Here is a 17,697-nt window from a genome sequence, read left to right as displayed (position 1 = left end):
AAGATTACATTGATTCCCCAACAACAAGAAGAGTTTAGTTCACCATATTCATGGTGAAACTAGATGAAATACAATTAAAGAGTGAAAGATAGAAAAACCCTAGAAAGAGAAGAGGAGAGTCGTCACCATCTCCAATTCTATCCCAAGGGGTGAAAAGTGTGTTTTGCGTCTTCTCCAGCCAAAGATACAAACGCTAGAAAGTCCTAAAGCTTACATACTATTCGCAATATTACAGAAAAGTTGGCCTAAGCCCAAAATCCCACTGCTCAGCGGTAAACTGCCGCTCAGCGGTACCAACGCAAAGTCAAATCTCCCCTCAGCTGCACTTAAACCCCTCAGCGAAGAAAACGTGTGTTCTTGAGTGCCGCTCAGCGGTAAACTGGCGCTGAGCGGTACTTACGGCTTCTCTTCTTTTGCACTTTTTGAGTTCTTTTCTGATTCCATCTCTATCCTTCTTCACTTTTTTCATCAAATTCACCTTAAAACTTGCATAAAACACTGAAATCAAGCATAAACCTGTCCAACTCTCTTATTTCTAAAAACATGAACAAAAACATGATTTCAAGCTAGTTTCTAAGTGTTAAAGGTTGCTTTTAGTATCAATTCTAAGCATAAAAATAACAGTTTTTCAACTGTTATCACAACCCCAAACTTAGAACTTTGCTTGTCGTCAAGCAAACAAGATGTAACTCAATCTTCTACACATCAATACAATGGTTTACTCCATTCAAAAACCTTCTTTTCAAGATAAGTAAATACTCAATTAAGCTCATGACAAAGAATTCAATCAAGACATGCGCATGCTTTAGTGTTCACACAATCACCTAATATCCAACAAATGCTACTTTTCATGAATGATCAATCACTAAGCATGGATGTTCATGTGCTCATGGAATTTTTCCTCACTAGATAAAGTGTTTCACTCAAACACACAAGTGTATAAGAGGTAATCACTCATTCACTCTCCTATCACAATGTCACAAGAATTGATATTTCCTTTCATTTAACCATAATCAAATACATTCACAAGCATGCATCATCACAAGAACTTTTCAATGGCTTATAATGTGGCTGGGCTAACAAGAAAATTGGTTTTTCTAGATCACAAAACCCTTGAGTTAAGAGAATCATATAAACACAATCATTCTTACTTATTCCCAACTTTTCTTTGCATTGAGCTTTGCTTTTTCTTCTCTTTTCTTTCTCTTTTTCTTTTTCTTTTCACATACTTAAATTTTTTAGCTCTTAGCTCAATGCTTTCAATTTCCCTTTCATAACTTTCCCAACAACCCCAAACTTGAACATTTATCAATACCACAAAATATTTTCTACTTAACTCAAGGTAAAGCTTTTCACAAATGGTTTTCAAATTATGTTCAAGGCTAAGGGTTCAAATGATAGAACACATAGTGCTCTCTTTTGTGGGCTAAAATCATGCATTTGGCTAACAACAGGATTACCAACAAATGACCTTGATCATATGATGTAAAAAAGCAAGTGATTCAATCATAGAAAACCTAGGCAAAATCATTCATGCCTTCAAAGTAATAACATTCAATCACAAAAATCTGGAGCTCAAAACCTCCCATATAAGCTCATTCACAATCCACATGTACACATCCTGCTTAGCATCATAATCATAATCACAACATCTTGCATTTGTTCACAACTTGTGAACCACCTGTATAAGCATATAATGTGCACATCTTAACATTCATCATCATCATCATCAAAGCATCATTAAGCATTACTTATCAAACAACAATTATAAGCAAACCATCATAGAAGACCAAGTTCACATTGAGTACATCAAACCTTATTCTAAAAACAAAAACAAATAAGTTCAGAACACTGGGTTGCCGCCTAGTAAGCGCTTGTTTAATGTCACGAGCCTAACCCAAAATCTCAAGGATCAACCAACTGCATCATTGTGGACAAGCGTTGCACTTCTCCTCCTAGATATGGGTTGAGACGTTGACCATTCACCACCCAACTTTTCTGTGGATCATCAGCAGCTGGATCAAGTAGTTCAATTGCTCCATGTGGATGCACTCCTTTTACTACGAATGGTCCTGACCATTTTGTCTTCAACTTCCCAGGAAATAGCTTCAATCTTGAGTTGAATAATATCACCTGCTACCCTGGATTAAAGACTTTATTCACCAGCTTCTTGTCATGATAAAACTTAATCTTATCTTTATAAGCCTTGGATGAATCATATGCATGTAACTGCATTTCTTCAAGCTCCAGAATCTGCCTTCTGCATGTGCTCTGAGTTTCATAAGGATCAAAATTCAAGAATTTTAAAGCCCACAAAGCTTTATGCTCCAACTCTACTGGCAAATGGCATGCTTTTCCATAAACTAATTGAAAAGGTGATAATCCCATGGATGTCTTTGATGTGGGCTGTCGCGACCCATACAAATTTGATTGCATATAAGGAATGCAGTATAGCTAGGAATTGACTCCTAGGTCGTCTCTCAAGGACCAATTTTGCGGTTCGAAAATCTAGTCTAACACAAGAAAGGGGGGGTTTTGAAAAGGTTTTGCAAAAATTAAAGAACTCAATAAAGACACAGATGCAAACAAACTAATTTAAGCTAGCATGGTAATTAAACTAGCACTATTAAAAGCCTTAGAAAGCATTCAAACATCAAACACTGTTACAAACTAATTAACAAACACAGTTAAAAATAATTAAATGCAACACTAACTCAAACACATAAACTCAACCTATTAATTAAATTAATTAAAAACATAAGAAACCAACAAGCCTAATTTAATCCTAGCAAATTACTTGTCATAATGGCAATTAACAAATGAATTTAAAAGTCCAATTGGCCAAAGAAAGAGCACATGGCCGTGAGTCACCATGCACCCAAGTCAAACTTCAATTTCACCTTAAATAAGCCACAAAATGTGTTGACTTCTTGATAGATGACGCTCCGAGGAGAAGACGAAACTTGAGAGATTTGGACTCCTCGAGGCATCCTTGACATCAATGCGCAGCGGAAAGAAGCAGAAGAACGAAGAACCCTAGGTTGAGGTTTAATCGGAGAAAACTCTAGGGTTGAAGGTAAGGAAGGATTTAATCGGTGGAGAAGAAGTATGCAACGATTAAATCGATGAAATGGAAAGAAATCATGATTTGAATCGGTGAATGAGCGAAGAACGATGGTGGAAGAAATGATAGGGCACCAAACAAAGGTTCAATCGGTGCGAAGGTATCAAAAGGCAAGGATAAGGCAAATCTGAGATATGGATCGATGGAGATGACTTACGTGATGATCTGTGAGGGTGGATCTGTGAGGAAAACGGTTGCTGGAGGAGAAGCGCTGGAAGAAAGACGAACGCGAGAATGATGATTTGTTCTCTCGAATGATTGAGAGAGAAAAATGATGAGCTAGCATTGGAGCTTCCAGGGATAGGCTCACGTGGCAGAAATGTAAGCGTGACGGATGACGCAAGCCATGCAGAAGTAAAGGATTGGGCGAGCGTGATGGACGGGAATGAAAATCTGATTTGGAAAATGATAGAATGGATGATGTGAATGGAAGGTGGCTAGAGGAAATCCTTTGGGATTCTCTAGCCTTGACTTTCAAGGGAACTAAATTCTGGAGTTCTCTCTACAGAAAGTTTAATTCATTATTCTCAAAAGTATCTTACAAGAGGTGGTGACATGGCTATATATAGGACTAAAAGTCCCTCCTATCTAACACATGCCTAACACCTTTTACACATGTTTTAATAAAAGTAAAAGAAATACTACACTAAACTAATTGGGCTTGGGCCCCGTCTATCACCCCCTCCCCCTTGGAAAGGATTTGTCCTCAAATCTGATGGTGCTTCTGAAGACTTATTTTTGTTGGCTTCACAAGGGTTCCTCCTGGGTCAAATATCCATCTGCAATAAACATCAAACATATCTCTAATTAGTTTTCTTTGACCCAATAATATATATAAAAGACTATGTGTAGAAGAAGGTTTCCTAATTTTGAAATTTTTAATGTTAATATAACAAGGAAACCTTTCTTCATTTGCAATTTTATGTGTATCTTGAGTTATTGGTAACCATAAAGGTAACCATAACCTAAGTTGTGACTTTGCATGTGTTGAAAGTGATAACATTTTTAAAGATGGAGTGGCAAAGTCTTTGAAAAAAAAGTGAAATTTGGAAAATTCAAATATAAATGGAGAAAAGTGAGAGGATAGAAAACCTCCCCTTAAGAGTCTAGCTTCTAGGGTAGGAGGAGATGTGACCCTTAGTTGCTTTTTCTTTTCTTCCATTTCTATTCTTTCAACTTCTTCCTTTTCTCTTCTTTGTGCTTCTTTTCTCTCTTTCTCTCTTCTTTTCTCTTCTTCTCTTCTTTCTCTTTCTTCCTCGTCTCTTCTCTCTCTTTCTTCCTCTTTTCTTCTCTTGTTTTCTTCTTCTTCTCTTCTCTCTTGCTCTCTTCTTTTCTCTTCTTCTCTTCTCTCTCTTCTCTCTTTTTCTTCCTCTTCTCTTCTATTTCGTTCTTCCTCTTCTCTTCTTTCTTTTTCTCTTTTCTCTTTTACTTCTTGCTTTTGTTTTTCTCTTTTTAATCTCTCAATTCTATATTTGCTTGTCTCTTCCCATAGCCTCTTAAGTTTTTCTAGAAACTCACTTTCCCTACGAGAGAACCCACTTATATTTTGAATGAATGACTCACCTTTTCTAATAAGCTCTCTCATAAGTTCTAAGTTTCTTTCAATTTCTCGAGGCACAAACTTTCTTCTCATATAAGCTTTCAATTCATTCCAATCATGAATGGGATATTTTCTATTTATCTTAACATGATATTGCCTATCATCCCACCACTCTCTTGCATGCTTTTTAAAACTAGAAGTGTAAAGACTAAGAATATAAGATTCATTATCTCTAGAATAGAAGGATTCAGATTTACTTTTGCTCACCATGAATGAATGCATGTCATCAATTTCCTTTTCCCAAGCTAGGTATGTTAATGCACCAATATCATCACCAAAGAATGGAATTCTTTCACTAGCTTGTTTATACAAATCATCTTCAATCCTATCAAATTCATAAAATGAACAAGACTTCCTTCTAGCTTTATCATGTTCTCTTTTGATGCCTTTGTAACTAAGTTGCTTATCAAAATTAAAATTCCTAGAAGACCTATATGAATAACAAGACATCTTTGTTTCTAAAAGTTTTTCTAGTGTAAAAGATATACAAGATTCACACTTAGACAAGTCCCAGGTAAGAGAGGTGAGTCATGAAGACTGCTTAAGTACCAAGTCTTGCCTTGCCAGAAATGTCTTAGGTTACTACTAGTTACCCTTTAACTAAAATCACTTTTAAAATCAAAGGACACAACTCACAAACAATCACAACAATTAAACACTAAAAGACGAGACTCTTCGGACTCTAATGTGACAAGGCTTAGAGTTTAATCCCTTTTAGCCTAAATCACCCCTAAACGTAAGATACAAAAATTAAACACAAACAAGAAAAGTTTTGCCAAGAGTTGAAAGAGCACCAAGGACTCTTCCAAGACACTTGGACTTTGAATAGCCTTTTACAATGAAATTAAAAGAAAGCTAACACAAAAACCTATTACACATAAAAATGAAGAAAATAACTACAAAAGATTCAAACAACTGCACGGTCTAGTCCAAAGAGTCCATTGCTGCATGTTTTTCTTCAAAGCCTTTATACGCACATAGACTTATTGCTTCTGGGTAACTTTGGGGTCTCCTAGCTCTTGGGTTCAACTCTACAATCACAAATGTACAAAGCTGGATCAGAGAACTGCTAACTAAATATAATGGAAGAGGGAATTTACAATTAAATGAGTATTCCCTTTCTTGGGCTTGTACACTTGATGCAGAGAAAGGTTCCTATTGACTGTCCAGTACTATGTATTGCACAGAGAAAACCCTTCAGTTCAAAACTTCCACAGGAAGTGCTTAGGTTGCTGTTTTCTCAATAAACATCTGCTCAAACTAAACTCTCAAATATCATTCCTATTTGCTCTCAAACGGTTCCAAATATTCTGCATAGTTAATTTTCAACCAAAATCAGCAGGATATTCATTCAATATTATCACTTACATCACTTACAAGCTAAAACATAATATCAATTCACAACAAAGGGTAAGTTAGACAACTTCCCTGTTTGAATGGTTGTTTCTAGCCTGTTCCAAACTCCACACTGAGGTGTTTCTGCTACTGTTTCTTCAGTAATATGCTGCTCAACTAATGATTCATTCACATCACCTCTGCACACATAAATCTCAACAAAATCCAGCAACAGAATCCAGCAAGTGCAAATGGACAGTGAATTAAATTCAAATTGGATGTAATTCAATGCAGAACTAACCACCTAATTTAATTCAATCACCAGGTTAAAACTGGAATTTAGGTGCTTTCATCACTTCTTAAAACTAGAGAATGCATTGGCAATTGAAAACAAATTGATGAACAACTGATTATGACAAGAACAGCCTTTTCAGAAAAATCAGTGAATTACACTAGGCAGCAACAATGGACCAAACTAGTCAAGAACAATGTCCTAACTAATTCAGAAATTGGACCATGCTAATCAAATAAATGGGCAAAGAGTAATGTGAGGCAAATCAGAAATTGGCAGTTTTAAAACAGTGTTGTTGCACTTCCAGAAATGCTCATAAAACAATCAGCACATTATTTGCAAATCCTATGCATCTACCAAGTTCCCATAGGTCTTATCAAATCAGAATCAACATTCAACATGCCCAATTAAACCATGAAATCAACAATTCATTTTCAAAACAGTGATTACAACAATGAATTCAGCAAGCAATGTTGGAACTAAAATGAATGCAATGACAGTTTAAAGATTCACAAGCACAAATAGCATCTTCAAGAAATCAATAATCAATTAAAACAACACTGATTGCAGTTGCAGTTGCAACAAATCACAGCTGCTCCAATCTAATTACTCCAATTTCTTTTCTAAGCTCACAGCACCCAGAGTTCTCTTTAAAACAGTTTAAGGCACTCAAATGAAATTTTCAGTCTAAGCCAGAGAATCCTATGGATCACCACCACCTAATATGCTACCATTCACACTTACCTTCTTTCAAATCCCAAAAACCAGAATGGAATCAGATTTCTCAAATCAGGAAAATGGTTAGGCTAAGGCAAAGTGATGGAAAAACAGGACAACCACTCAAACAGTAGAGCAGACTCTAACCAAGGAAACTCTAGACCAGATGAAATAAGCAATTAAAAGCTTCAATTAAAGATTGGCAGAATAGAGTTCACCTGCATTGCAGACAAAACTAGATAACCAACAAAGACAAGCAAGAAACAAAGCTATCAAAAAGGAAAGCACTAAAAAATGAACCTAAGAATTGCTCTAGAAGGGATTAAGAAAGCAATAAAAAGAAGCAAGTTAGGGCAGAAACAGTTAAATGACTCTAGTACTGAATTTTTATAAAAGCGTTTGATAAAATGCCCCAACAAAATTAGTTCATAAGTGATAATGTTTTCAGTTTCTGGTTTTGGAGCTTCACTTATTTGGATTGTACAAGGTCTGAATGCTTTTTAAACTTGTATAGATATTCTTTTTCACCTGTTTTGATTTCATTCAACAGACCCTAGCTCTTACTACAATCCAACTGAATCATAAAGGCACAAATCAAAATTTCAGTACTGCACTATACTTGCTTCATAAAAAAAATTGACTTAAAATGGTGGTTTCAAAGTTGAAAAACGCACAAAGGCTGATATAACACGAATTAACTATCTCAACATGTTTAAAACTTCAAAACAAACTGGTTTTGCATTAAAATTGGATGCAGAACATAGTAATTCGAAAATTGAACTTGCAATAGCCAATTATGCAGTCAAACAGGTCAACCACACCACCAGTTTTAAGTTTCATTGAGTCAATTGACAAATTATTGATGAAAATGACTTTAAAATAGCAATCTGAAGCTTGAACACGACACGAGGAAGTTAATGCAAGATTTCCAGCAAGATCTATATGCTAGAACAGATTTTAAAACAAAAAAAACTAGACTCAAACAAGACAATGCAGATCGGTCAACTGCAACTTTGATACTATTGGAGTTTTCACAAGATGCCACCAAGCTATTTGCTTCAGCAATTCATGGCTTAAGTGGTGTGCACCTGATACGAACTCATTCAAGCCTTTTACCATTGAAATAATATGTATTGGCCATGACAATAAACGCAAATTAGAATACACATCAACAACAATTAAATCTGAGATTAAGGTCACTTTTGCATGCACCCGAGCTCAGAATGACTGTATCATAGCTCATATGGTGTACAGCCACTGATCATATAATCCAGAATCTCAGAAAAAATCAAATACAGCTTTCAACACAGAATTTATGACATTTTAAGCAATTAAACATAACTGTAAACATGACAGAATATGATTCATCAATGAAAATGACTCAAATGAACAAATGGACCGATTAAAATGAGGAAAAGACTCAAAGAAAAGCTGACACACACAAATTGACTCAACCAGAACCTATTGTAATCAACAATCGATGTACAGAAACCAAACAATAAACAAGACAAATTAAAAAAAACTCAAGACATTGCACGAATGACAATCAACAACACGGAAAATTTGAAAAAAAAAACCAAACGCACAGATTGAATCTCAAGAACAGAGAACAGATCGAGACAGAAAATTTGAGAATCAACGAAGAGTAACTCAGATCAGAGAGAAACGAGATACTTAGCTCAAGCGGACGCGCCTAACCTAGGCTCTGAATACCACTTGATAGATGACGCTCCGAGGAGAAGACGAAACTTGAGAGATTTGGACTCCTCGAGGCATCCTTGACATCAATGCGCAGCAGAAAGAAGCAGAAGAACGAAGAACCCTAGGTTGAGGTTTAATCGGAGAAAACTCTAGGGTTGAAGGTAAGGAAGGATTTAATCGGTGGAGAAGAAGTATGCAACGATTAAATCGATGAAATGGAAAGAAATCATGATTTGAATCGGTGAATGAGCGAAGAACGATGGTGGAAGAAATGATAGGGCACCAAACAAAGGTTCAATCGGTGCGAAGGTATCAAAAGGCAAGGATAAGGCAAATCTGAGATATGGATCGATGGAGATGACTTACGTGATGATCTGTGAGGGTGGATCTGTGAGGAAAACGGTTGCTGGAGGAGAAGCGCTGGAAGAAAGACGAACGCGAGAATGATGATTTGTTCTCTCGAATGATTGAGAGAGAAAAATGATGAGCTAGCGTTGGAGCTTCCAGGGACAGGCTCACGTGGCAGAAATGTAAGCGTGACAGATGACGCAAGCCACGCAGAAGTAAAGGATTGGGCGAGCGTGATGGATGGGAATGAAAATCTGATTTGGAAAATGATAGAATGGATGATGTGAATGGAAGGTGGCTAGAGGAAATCCTTTGGGATTCTCTAGCCTTGACTTTCAAGGGAACTAAATTCTGGAGTTCTCTCTACAGAAAGTTTAATTCATTATTCTCAAAAGTATCTTACAAGAGGTGGTGACATGGCTATATATAGGACTAAAAGTCCCTCCTATCTAACACATGCCTAACACCTTTTACACATGTTTTAATAAAAGTAAAAGAAATACTACACTAAACTAATTGGGCTTGGGCCCCGTCTATCACTTCTTCTCCCATGTGCACCATTTTTCAAGAAATTAAGCATGTGCCTTCCACACTCTCCAAGACCGTCCCCTCTCTCCTTCCATGCAGCAAAGAAATGATTTTATACACCAAAGCACACAATTTACGTGAACCACTAAGTGGAAATGCCAAAGAATGCTTCAAAGACCAATGTGCAAATGGAAGATACCATGGGTGCTCCTACCAATGTGCCAAGTAAGCTAAATCAAATGAAAACAAACTCCAAAAACCTCCATGTCTCATTGCAATTCACGGCAGGAACAAGAAAAGGCCAAATCTCAAAGTGGAAACATTCCTTGGGTCAAAACAAGCATCTTTTGTGTTGGTCCAAAAGTGGTAAAAATTAAATGAAGCAATTTCCTCTCTCCTACAAACTCCAAACGGTTTTTCTTCAAGAATTATGCATCCAAAAGCTTTCTTCCGCTCTTCAATACAGAGAACAACTTCAAGAAACCAAAGTTAAAGTTGCAAATGAACACAAGAACAATAAACCCAAACTTCTACTCATCAACCCATCTTCAACACTACCATTTCTTCAAGTTTCTTTGCAAAAACGAAAATAATACTTAGACCATCAATTCCAGTTCTGTCCAGCCTCCATAACATCACCAAGATCTGATCCCAACCTAGTCTCAAGCATCAAAACCGAAAAATGCAAGAAAAGAGTTAAACCCACAACACCCACACATCATCGTAAGCTCTCTTCAATCTAAAACTACATAGAACTTCATTTTTATCAGCCAACCATATAGAATGAGATAAAAACGGAGAGGAACAACAGCAAAGGGAGAGGAAAACGAAATATAAAGTTACGCAAACCCAACATCCACCATCGAAATGCAAAGACAAGCTCCAAAACTCAAACCCCAAGCATCAAGAATAAGCAAATGGAAGTGGAAATGAATAGTTTTTCACCACCAATTTGCTAAGACAACCAAGAGTAAATTAAGAGAAGAAGAAAATCTGCATCTTGCTCATTGAAATGGCCAAAAACGAGACACCCAAGTCAAGCTCTCCATAAGAGTGTTTATACAAGAAACCCTAAGAGAGTCCTTTGTGTGGTTGGCTAAGGCTCTCTAAAATGCCGAGAGTTTTCTTCCAAATGGGGTCCACAATCAATTAATAACCCTAACCAAAAAGGCACATGTCCTACAAATGGGTCTTTTTACAAAATTTCCCCTAAAAGGGTCCAAAACACCTAATTCTAATTAAGGGCTTCTAGAAAACGAAATTACAACTTTAATTAGAATCTAAATGACTAAATGTTGAGCCTTTGAGTGTGTCACCCCATATCCCAATGCTCCAGATGATATTTCCACAACTTCCCTGCAACCAGAAATGCACTTAATCAGCTCAGAAAACCCAAATTAGCACAATTACGAATATCCGACCAAATTAAGCAGAATTCGGAAAAGGGGGAAATAACAGACAATTAAACACAATTCCCTGGTTTATTTAAGTGCAATAAACTAAATATAATTCAAGAAATAACGACTCATCAAAATAGACCACACTTAGTCTTTTGCACTCTTGGGCAAAACCAAGACGAAAACCAGGGAACTACTCAAACATCAGGGAGGTGACACAGACTTGACAGACATACAACAAAGACTCCAAAATAGGAACAAAATTGCACAATTCTCACAAAATCTAGACAGTAAAAGGTATAGGCAGAATCCCACACAAAGTCAATGAAAGCAGATACTCAAAGAATCATCCAAACAGTTCAGTACAAGGAAAACAGTCAATCAATTCAAGAGATGAATCAAAAGCAACAGAGCCTCACAGATGCACACAATCAGTGTTTCTCTCAAGTGTTTAAGGTAAATCAATGTCACTCAATGCACTCAAGAAAGCAAACACAAATAGACTTGGCAAGCCTCTAATATCAACACTCAAGCACATACGCATGTTCAAATCAAAAGGTCTTTTCATGGTTGTAATGGGGCCAAGGACAAGGGAGGATATATCTGGATAAGAAGCTACAAAACATAAGGAACAGAGGAGCAATGGGGAACAAGTGTAAACACATTCAAACACACCCACAACCTCTAATTTCATCCTCTTCTTGAATCCATTATTCACAATTTTTTTTTCATTTTTTACTGTTTTTCTGCTTTCTTTTTTTTTCCATCCTGTCTCTTTTCTTTACTCTATTCAGCATACAATTTCAAGAGACAAGATAAACCACATATTTACAAAAACACGATAAGAAGAGGACTCACTAGCCAATTCCTCTGAAACTCCCAAGAGACCACACTTATTCCCAAAACAATTCCAAAGCTCCAAAATTCCCTAAGGCTAAGGTAATAATGGTTTTTCACTTAGGGCTGGTGTATGAGCTTCAAAACAAAGAAATGGGGAAAAGCATAGGCTCAAAAGGGTTGTCAATGGATCAAAATAGGGTAGGCTCATCTGGCTCTAGAGGCTCAACAACAAAATGCCTTTATCACTTTCAAACATGCGTATCAATCAAGAATCATCAAAAAAAGTCAAGCCAAGACATATGTGCAAGCAATCAAGAGACATCTCACACACAAGAAAGATCATCAAATGGCTAAAATCTCACACAGGTAATATGGTCACCATCAATTCAACTCTCAAACATCATGATCATCTTCTAAGCAAAGAAAAGCAAGGAATCCAACAAATCAGAGTATCAATGAAGTGAAGGAAAACTGACAACCTAGTCACAATCCAGAATTCACGAAAAGCATGCAAAACTGTACACAAGACACAACAAACTACATAAAAACCGAAACATGAACAAAGAAACAACCTCCCCTAATAGACCACACTTAAACGACACAATGTCACAATCAGCAGATCAAACAATCAGAACAGTCATCAGATATCGACAAAGTGCAATAAAAGTGAGGAGGGAAGGAGAAAAGAAACTCCCTGAGTCAGATGGGAGGGTAGGTGGGGTGGACGAAAGACGTCTCCTCCACCACTGCATCTAACAAAGAAGGATTGCTGAGGAAAGACTTCAGTCTATGCCCGTTCACCTTGAAGCTTTTAGCTGCAGGTGGACCTTGGATCTCTAGTGCACCATAAGGATAAACATAAGTCACAACAAAAGGTCTAGTCCACTTTGATCTCAACTTACCACCCATGAGGCCGAGTCTAGAGTTATACAACAAAACCTGTTGGCCAACCTCGAAGTCCTTTCTAACAATGGAGCTATCATGGGACCTCTTGGTCCTTTCCTTGTAGAACTTCGAGTTCTCATAGGCCTCCAATCGGATCTCATCCAATTCATTCAGTTGCAACTTCCTTTCCTCTCCAGCTTGGTTATTGGAGAAGTTGCAAGTCTTCACAGCCCAATATGCCCGATGCTCAATCTCAACTCGTAAATGACATGCCTTTGCAAAGACAACCCGATAGGGAGACATCCCAATGGGTGCTTTGTAGGCAGTCTTGTGGGCCCAAAGAGCATCGTCCAACCTATTACTCCAATCTTTCTTGTTGGGCTGGACAATCTTCTCCAAAATCATCTTAATCTCCCTATTGGAGATCTTAGCCTGCCCATTTGTTTGGGGGTGGTAAGGTGTAGAAACTCTATGCGTCACCCCATATTTCTTGAGCAAAGCTTGCATGGATCTATTGCAAAAATGGGTTCCCTAATCACTAACAATTGCTCTAGGCACCTTCAAACCTGCAAAAGAGGTGAGATCTAACAAAATCTACAACAACCAGAGCATCATTAGTCCTAGTGGCTCTAGCTTCTGATAACAATTGAAAAACTGTTATTTTCATGCTTAAATTTGATACTAAAACCAACCTTTAACACTTAGAAACTAGCTTGAAATCATGCTTTTGGTTATATTTTTGGAAATAAGAGAGCTGGACAAGTTTATGCTTGATTTCAGTGTTTTATGCAGGTTTTAAGGTGAATTTGGTGAAAGAAGTGAAGAAGGATAGAAATGGAATCAGAAAAGACATCAAAAAGTGCAAAAGGAGAAGCCGCAACCACCGCTCAGCGGCAGTTTACCGCTGAGCGACACTCAGAAACCCACATTGGCTCCGTTGAGGGGTGAAAAGGCCGCTGAGGGGAGGAAACCAACTCATGCACTTACCGCTGAGCGGTAGTTTACCGTTGAGCGGCACTATTTTGGGCTTGGGCCTAATTTTCTGTATTATTACGAACAATATATAAGCTTTAGGTGTTCCCAGGGTTTGTATCTTTGGCTGGGACGAAGCAAACACACACTTTTCACCCCTTAGGGGTAGATTGGGAGATGGTGACGGCTCTCCTCTTCTCTTTCTAGGGTTTTTCTATCTCTTTCATTCTTTCATTATTGTTCATCTAGATTCACCATGAATATGGTGAACTAAACCTTGTATTGTTGTTGGGGAATCAATGTAGTCTTGTGAAACTCTCATATATGGAATTAATGTTTTAACATCTTACTTTAAGATACATGCTTTCTTTCATCGTTAGTTAGGGTTTTTCCTCTTTACTTAATGCTTGCTTTGTTTAACTCCTTCCTTGCTATGATTATTGATTTTGTCGATATGGGAACGTACGAGGAAATCTTGATCCGGGGAATTTCTCCCAATAGCATATGGGTTGGCTTTAAGCTCCTGCACTTCAGAATTAATTATTAGGGATGCTAGGAATTGTATGAACTCGTAATTAATGATAGGCCTTCTTGACAAGGTAATTTAGAGAGTGGCATTAACATTGATGAAAAGATTGATGAATTCCTAAAATATATGAGAGTGGACAAGATGAAATTTATAACCCCAACAACATACTCATCCATATAATTCATTACGTGTTTGTTTTACTCTTTTTGCCATTGATCAAATTCATCCATACATGTTTAATTATTGTCTTTTGCATTTAAACCTACAATCAATCGTTCACAAGTCTTAAATAATCAACAAATCAGATAACTAACTAGGTTGTGAGTCCTTTGGGAAAACGATACTTGGTCTTACCTAGTTTTATTACTTGATACGATTCGGTCACTCTTGCCGATTGTTAAACAAGTTTATGGCGCCGTTTTCGGTGTTCATAAATTTGTCATCAGCTTCCACCCTTTTTGAAACATAATCCACAGCAAGGAGAATATAAGAGAAACCAAAAGAAACAGGAAAAGGACCCATGAAATATATACCCCAAACATCAAACACCTCACAGAACAGCATAGGCTGTTGAGGCATCTCTTGTCTCTGTGAAATTGATCCTCCTGCTCTCTGACAAGGCTCACAGGTGCTGCAAATCCTCTCCGCATCTTTAAAGATGGAAGGCCAATAGAAACCATAGTCAAGCACCCTATGAGTTGTTCTCTGTATCCCCAGATGACCACCAGGTGAGGAGGCATGACAAAACTGCAAGACCGAGTCAATCTCATGGTCCGGAATGCATCTCCTAGTAACCTGGTCACTACACAACTTCCACATATATGGGTCATCCCAAACATAATACTTAGCATCACTCTTAATTTTAGCAATCTGAGCACGTGATGCTAAGGGAGGAAAAACAGAAGCAACCAAATAATTTACAATGTGTGCAAATCAAGGAGTGGGGTGAGAATAAGAAATCATCAACAAACTCTCATCAGGAAAGTCATCCTGGATGGGCAACACATCAACTTCATTCCCAGCTCTCTCAATCCGGCTGAGGTGGTCTGCAACCAAATTTTGTGCTCCACTCCGGTCTTTAATCTGCACGTCAAACTTCTAGAGCAGTAGCATCCACCTGATTAATCTAGGCTTTGACTCAGCCTTTTTGAAAAGAAACTTTAGAGCTGAATGGTCAGTATACACAATAACAGGTGATCCAAGCAAATATCACCTAAACTTATCAAGGGCAAAAACAATTGCCAACAACTCTTTTTCAATGGTGGTATAATTTGCTTGGGCAGCATCCAAAGTGCGTGAAGCATAGTAGATCACTCTCGGCAGCTTGTCAATTTTCTGTGTCAAGACAGCCCCCAATGCATAATTAGACGCATCACACATGAGCTCAAATGGGGCTGTCCAATCTGGTGCCTGAATGATAAGGGTGGTGGTCAAAGCTTCCTTCAGGCAATCAAACGCCTGCTTGCATCTATCATTAAAAGCAAAGTCAATATCCTTCTGCAACAGTCTGGACAATAGGAGCGCCTTCTTGCTGAAATCTTTGATGAAGCGCCTGTCGAAACCTGCATGTCCAAGGAAAGATCGCACCTCTCGCACGCAAGAGGGGTAAGGCAACTGCGAAATCACAGATATCTTAGCAGGGTCTACCTCTATTCCCTTTTCAGAAATCATATGCCCTAGAACCAAACCTTGTTCAACCATGAAGTGACATTTCTCAAAATTGAGAACAAGGTTTGTTTCTATGCATCTTTTCAAAACTTTTTCCAGACTGTCTAAACATGCATCAAAAGAGGATCCAGTAAAATCATTCATAAACACCTCTATGTAACTCTCAAGAAAGTTGCTAAAAATGTTAAGCATGCACCGTTGGAAGGTACCAGGGGCGTTGCATAGACCAAAGGGCATCCTCCTATAGGCAAAAGTGCCAAAGGGGCAGGTGAATGTGGTTTTCTCTTGATCCTCAGGCGCAATATTTATTTGAAAGTAACCAGAAAAACCATCAAGAAAACAATAATGAGATTTACTTGCCAGGCGCTCCAGCATCTGTTCAATGAATGGCAGGGGGAAATGATCTTTCCTGGTTGCTTGGTTGAGCCTCCTATAGTCAATGCAGACTCTCCAGCTGTTCTGCACTCTAGCTGGGATAAGCTCACCCCTCTCATTCTTCACCACAGTGAGGCCAATTTTCTTGGGCACAACATGGATGGGGCTCACCCACTGACTATCTGAAATAAGGTAGATGATCCCAGCTTGCAAAAACTTGGTCACTTCCTTCTTGATGACGTCCATGATCACGGGGTTTTGCCCCATCTTCCAAAAGAATTCTATGCATGCATGTGGTTGGGCTAATACCAGGTATGTCAGCCAAACTCAGACCAATGGCCTTCTTGTGCTTCCTCAGCACACCAAGCAACTTCTCCTCTTGAACAGAATCAAGGAAGGTAGAAATGATCACCGGTTTCTTCTCATCATCCTCCAAGTACACGTACTTGAGGTTATTTGGGAGATGTTTCAGCTCAAGAGTGGGTGCCTGCAAGTTAGATTCAAGTGTACTTTCTGCAACGTGGTTAATGCATTCTGACTCTAAAGAGTGTACAGGTAAAGGCAGAACACTCATCTCATCACAATCCAAATCAATGTCCATCACAGATATGTCAACAACATCATCAATATCATGCATAGCATCAATATCCTGGACATCACAATCCTTATCAAAATCCACAACATTATCAACATCATTCTCAAATCCTGATTCGAATCCAGATTCAATGCATGAATGCAAAGAAGATAGAAAATAATGCTTCTTCTCATGCACAGAATGAAAGTCGTCAACAACAAATTCATCAATAATGTCATCCAATGCATCGATCCTAAACAGAGAATGGTCCTCAACTAGAAATTTCATTGCATCAAGGATATTAAAATGAACAACAATATCAGCAAATTCCATAGACAAAGTTCCAGCATACACATCAGTCTTAGTTCGGGCAGTTTTCATGAATGGCCTGCCTAAGATAATGGGAGCGGATCCATGAGAGAATCCCTCCTCCATTTCCAAAACATAAAAGTCAGCAGGAAAAATCAATTCACCAACACTAACCAAGACATCCTCTATGAAACTTGTTGGGTGGGTAACACTCCTATTGGCCAACTAAATGACCACACCTGTGGTTTGCAAAGGACCAAGAGACAAAGATGCATATATAGACAAAGGCATGCCATTAACAGAAGCACCCAAATCAAGCATGGCATTCTCAAATTTATTGTTTCCAATCACACAAGGAATGCAAAATATACCTGGGTCCTTGCACTTTTCAGGAATGTGCGGGACCGACTTACCAATAAGCGCAGATACATTCCTTCCCATGCTAATCTTCTCATTGCCCTTCATCTTCCTCTTGTGTGTGCACAGCTCCTTCCAGAATTTGG

The 17,697-nt window shown here is 38.1% G+C and overlaps 1 protein-coding gene across 1 annotated transcript; it reads right to left on the bottom strand.

Annotated features, from left to right (window-relative positions):
* Nucleotides 1–13,298: 13,298 nt before the first annotated feature.
* Nucleotides 13,299–17,320, bottom strand: LOC128194406 (uncharacterized). Its single transcript, XM_052869993.1, has 6 exons — nucleotides 16,621–17,320; nucleotides 16,293–16,493; nucleotides 15,511–16,040; nucleotides 15,240–15,351; nucleotides 14,802–15,152; nucleotides 13,299–13,333 (listed from the first exon to the last, which is right to left on the bottom strand). The coding sequence occupies exons 1-6, from the start codon at nucleotides 17,318–17,320 to the stop codon at nucleotides 13,299–13,301; spliced, it is 1,929 nt and encodes a 642-aa protein (XP_052725953.1).
* Nucleotides 17,321–17,697: the final 377 nt, after the last annotated feature.

This window comes from Vigna angularis, chromosome 10 (genome assembly GCF_016808095.1).
Source record: "Vigna angularis cultivar LongXiaoDou No.4 chromosome 10, ASM1680809v1, whole genome shotgun sequence".
Taxonomy (NCBI): Eukaryota; Viridiplantae; Streptophyta; class Magnoliopsida; order Fabales; family Fabaceae; genus Vigna; species Vigna angularis.
This window is presented reverse-complemented; position numbering and strand designations above follow the sequence as displayed.

What these genes read in the sequence shown, in the direction of transcription:
- LOC128194406 (XM_052869993.1), bottom strand. Translation starts at nt 17,320, where the DNA reads ATGGAGGAGGGATTCTCTCATGGATCCGCTCCCATTATCTTAGGCAGG. An exon ending in GGATGACTTTCCTGATGAGA is followed by an intron (nt 15,153 to 15,239) that starts GTTTGTTGATGA and finishes TTCCTCCCTTAG; the next exon opens with CATCACGTGCTCAGATTGCT. An exon ending in TGAGGTGTTTGATGTTTGGG is followed by an intron (nt 13,334 to 14,801) that starts GTATATATTTCA and finishes CCTCTTTTGCAG; the next exon opens with GTTTGAAGGTGCCTAGAGCA.